This window comes from Populus alba, chromosome 11, assembly GCF_005239225.2.
Source record: "Populus alba chromosome 11, ASM523922v2, whole genome shotgun sequence".
Taxonomy (NCBI): Eukaryota; Viridiplantae; Streptophyta; class Magnoliopsida; order Malpighiales; family Salicaceae; genus Populus; species Populus alba.
Genome location: NC_133294.1, coordinates 22651920 through 22656333, shown reverse-complemented (window position 1 = coordinate 22656333; position 4414 = coordinate 22651920). Strand labels below are relative to the sequence as shown.

At 44.7% G+C, this 4414-nt stretch overlaps 1 protein-coding gene across 1 annotated transcript; it reads right to left on the bottom strand.

Annotated features, from left to right (window-relative positions):
- Positions 1-358: 358 nt before the first annotated feature.
- On the bottom strand, positions 359-3549 carry LOC118049444 (uncharacterized). Its single transcript, XM_035059442.1, has 3 exons — positions 2264-3549; positions 1184-2172; positions 359-1041 (listed from the first exon to the last, which is right to left on the bottom strand). The coding sequence occupies exons 1-3, from the start codon at positions 3547-3549 to the stop codon at positions 359-361; spliced, it is 2958 nt and encodes a 985-aa protein (XP_034915333.1).
- Positions 3550-4414: the final 865 nt, after the last annotated feature.

Here is a 4414-nt window from a genome sequence, read left to right as displayed (position 1 = left end):
CCCCGGATAAGTAGAAGAAACTCTTGGTATGATTGATGGTAAGCCCAGATAGCTGCGAAAACTTGTCCAGACAAGACTTGAGAATGCCAACTGAGGTTGTGTCAGCATTGCAGAACAACATGAGATCATCTGCAAAGCATAAATGAGTGATGGAGTTTTGTTTGCAATTCCAATGATATTTGAAATTGGCATTCTGTGTGGCACGGCGCAGAAGGCCATTCAATCCTTCCATTGCAAAAACAAATAGATATGGTGAGAGGGGATCTCCCTGCCGAAGCCCTCTTGTGGATTTGAAGAAGCCGTGTAGTTCACCATTCATATTAATGGTATAGTGTGCTGTAGAAATGCAGATTTTGATCTAGTTGATCATGCATTGTGGAAGTGCAATTGCTTCTAATCCAGCTATAATGAATTCCCAACTCACTGTGTCAAAAGCTTTCCTCAAGTCGATTTTCAAGGCACAGTTGGAGGGACCATTTCTTAGATGAGAATTGTGCATAAGTTCCTGAGTTAGTAGAATAGCATCTGATATACTTCTGCCCGGCAGGAAAGCTGATTGTGCAGGGCCAATAATCTCGTTTAGAGCATTCTTTAGCCTGGATACAATGATCTTGGAAATGCATTTGTATAGAATATTGCAGCAGGAGATTGGACGAAAATCATTCATGGATGATGGATTTTCAATTTTTGGCACAAGAGCTACTCTAGTAGCATTAACACAGCGTGGAAGGGAATTGTTGGTGAAAAAATACCTGGTGGCAGCAATGAAGTCGGTTCCAATAATAGACCAGCATTTCTTGAAGAAAAAAGCATTATAACCATCCGGCCCTGGAGCTTTGGTGTCAGGGATTGAGAATAGGGCAGCTTTGATTTCGTCATTGGTAAGAGGCAGGAGCATTGATGTTTTGGATGCAGCTGATATTTGCTTCGGGTATAGCAGTGTAATGTCATCTTGTAATTGAGGCTGAGGTGTGGCTAGAAGCTGCTTAAAATAAGATACTGCCATTTGACTCATCTGTTGTTGGTCGTGGATTATGTTACCTGCATTATCCATTAGGTGATGGATTTTGTTTCTTACCTGCCGATGGATCAGAGATTTATGGAAGAATTTGGTGTTCTTGTCACCTAATTGAAGCCATTGTATCCTGGATCTTTGTTTAAAAAAAAGACTCCTCATCTTTACATAATTGCATGTATTGATGAGCAAGGCATCGTTCACTATTTCTGGCTGCTGGTGAGGTTGGATCAGCATCAAGTACAGTCTGAGCAGCAGACCATGCAGCTTGAGCTTGAGAGACTCTGCTTGAAAGATTGGATGTGTGTTGCTGATAAAGATGTTTGAGCTTAAGCTTGAGGAGGCGTAGCTTGGAGGTGAATTGATACATTGGGTTACCACTGATTTGTGTCTGCCATGATGAACTAACAGTAGGAAGAAAATCTTCACGGTCAGCCCATAAATTTAAAAATTTGAAAGGAGCCTGTCTTTTGTAACTGTCAGTCTGAAGATGAATGAGCATGGCACTATGATCAGAGATGTGGCGTGGTTGAAAAACAGAATGAGCTGCTGGCCATGTGGAAAACAAAGACTGATTCCCAAAAATCCAGTCCAGTTTCTTTTGTATAGTATTGTCACCATGTTGACCATTGTGCCAAGTAAACCGAAGACCTGTGTATGGAAGTGTAATGAGTTCTGACTGACGGATGCAATTATAGAAATCATCCTGATGATGATACCAGTTTGTGTCACCACCTACTCTGTCCGCAGCAGATAAAATGGCATTGAAATCTCCCATAACAATCCATGGGGTATCAGTGTTTTGGATACTTGCTTGGCATAGATAGTTCCAGAGAAATGTTCTTTCGGATGGGGTGTTATGGCCATAGATGAAAGTGAGTTTGAGGGGTTGAGTGGAGGCAGGATTAATGACTTTACAAGAGAGCCATTGTGTGGATGAGTCTTCATAAATGAGGGTGAGCTTTTGGGGATTCCAGCCGACCAAAATACGGCAATGAGAGGTATGTTGAATGTTGGATACAAAATGCCAACTTGCAGGGGCCAAGTTAGCTTGGGCAGCAGCTAAGTTGGTGTCTTCAATCTTTGTTTCAAGTAACCCGAAGATGTCAAGATTATTTTTTTGCATCCAGTGATGGATAGTGTTTTGTTTTTGGAGGCTATTGAGGCCCCAAGTATTCCAGCTTCCTATATTAAACATTAAAAATGATATAAAGGTAAGAACAGGAAATATAATTAAAGGCCTCTGACCTCTTTGCGTTTCCTACCCCCTTTTTTTTCCGAACTGTTTTCGGAGAAGAACTAGGGGAGGCATCATCATTGGCAATGAAATTGGAGGATGTCTCATTTGTTGCATCAGTGGCTGTTTGTGAACTGTCACTAGTTGTGCCCAAAGAAGCCATTCTACTCTCCTGACACGGTGCAGTGTCCATGACAATAGGAGGCATAGTTGTGTGGAATTGAGTTGTGGGATTAGGAGCTGGCTCATTGCTAGGGACATGAATAGCCGGTGGGTCATGTGTAACAGCAAATGTTGGAATGGGGTTTGAAGGTAGTTTAGTAGGAATGGTGTTTGAGGTTGGTTGCTGGTCCAAAGGTGGTTGAGGACAGTGTGTTTTGGGAGAGGACAGAGGGCTTGCAGATGGAGGAGCAATGGTTGTGGTATTGGCTATATGTGTGGTGGGACAAGATATGATGGGAAGGTGGACAGTGCTAGATGATGGAGCAATGGTTGCTGGAATGGTGTGTGTTTGTGGTGCGAGGTTTTCTATGCCTTTGCCTTTGTTAACTTTTGCCGGTGCTGCAATGGGAAGGCAAGAATGGCCAAACACATGGCATGTTTCACAACGAGAGGGCTTCCATTCATAGTCTACAGTTATTGTGATTGGCTCAGCTGACAGTGGACTTTCAATTTCAAAATTCTGAACATAAGGAAGGGTAGCATCAATCTCCACACATACCCTTGCGTACTCCAGCCGTGTGCAATTATATGTTTGCTCATCACAAGATAAAGGCCTACCAACCATGCTGGCAGCCATGCTCAAACCCTGCTTAGACCACAGTGGAAAAGGCAGTCCATGAAGGCGTATCCAAACTGGGAGAGTGGAGATTTTGTTCTTATCAAACTGGAATCGGGGATGCCATTGCTGCAGGATGATGTTCTTACCACCGAACATCCAAGGACCCTTTTCTAGCACCGAATGCATATTCTCCTCAGTGTTGAATCTAAAAATCATAAAGCCATTTGCAGTGGCTGTGACATGCTCCAGGCCACATTGTTTCCATACTCGAGATGCAATTTTATTGACAGCATGGTATGGCATTTTGTATCCTGGAAAAAAACCAACCATGCATCGCGTCCATTGGGCAGAATTCTCCATCAGCATTGCTTCTGTGACCTTAAGCCGGTGCCCTATAGGCTGACGAACAAGGTTATCAAGGGTGAAACGAGTGCTGGCATCAGAAATCCTAACTCTATCAGCCCATGATGTTTGGTCAGCAGCCTTGGTGGTTGGTTTGGGCTTAGGGGGTAACATGATTGTGTGTAGGTAGTATGTGGTGAAGGGCAGTGATAATCAAAAACCAATGAAGGCAGTATTGGGGAAGGGTGGCTGAAAAAAAAGTGAAAGTGATGAGATATGAGGGACGGTGATCATGTGTGTAGATATATTTTTTGAAGAAACTGTTCGGTGGAAAGTGAAAGATAGGTAAGGGGGACGTGTTGCAAGGTTGAAGAAGTGGAAAGAATGGCTGTCGGAGTAGATCTCAGGCCAGTAAGCTAGAGAGGTTTTTTTGCCTGTGGCAGCCATGTTTTCTTCATGTGTTTTTCCCTAAACCCTAAACCCTAAACCCTAAACCCCAAACCCCTAAACCCCAAACCCCAAAACCCCTAAACCCAAAACCCCAAAACCCCAAACCCCTAAAACCCTAAACCCTAAACCCTAAACCCTAAACCCTAAACCCTAAACCCTCAACCCTCAACCCTCAACCCTCAACCCTAAACCCTCAACCCTAAACCCTAAACCCTCAACCCTCAACCTTCAACCCTCAACCCTCAACCCGCAACCCTCAACCCTCAACCCGCAACCCTCAACCCTCAACCCTCAACCCTCAACCCCAAACCCCAAACCCCAAACCCGAAACCCCAAACCCGAAACCCCAAACCCCAAACCCCAAACCCCAAACCCCAAACCCTAAACCCGAAACCCCCAACCCGAAACCCCAAACCCCCAACCCGAAACCCCGAACCCCAAACCCCGAACCCAAACCCGAAACCCGAAACCCCGAAACCCGAAACCCCAAACCCCAAACCCCGAACCCCAAACCCGAAACCCGAAACCCCGAACCCCAAACCCGAAACCCCGAACCCGAAACCCCAAACCCCAAACCTCAAAACCCGAA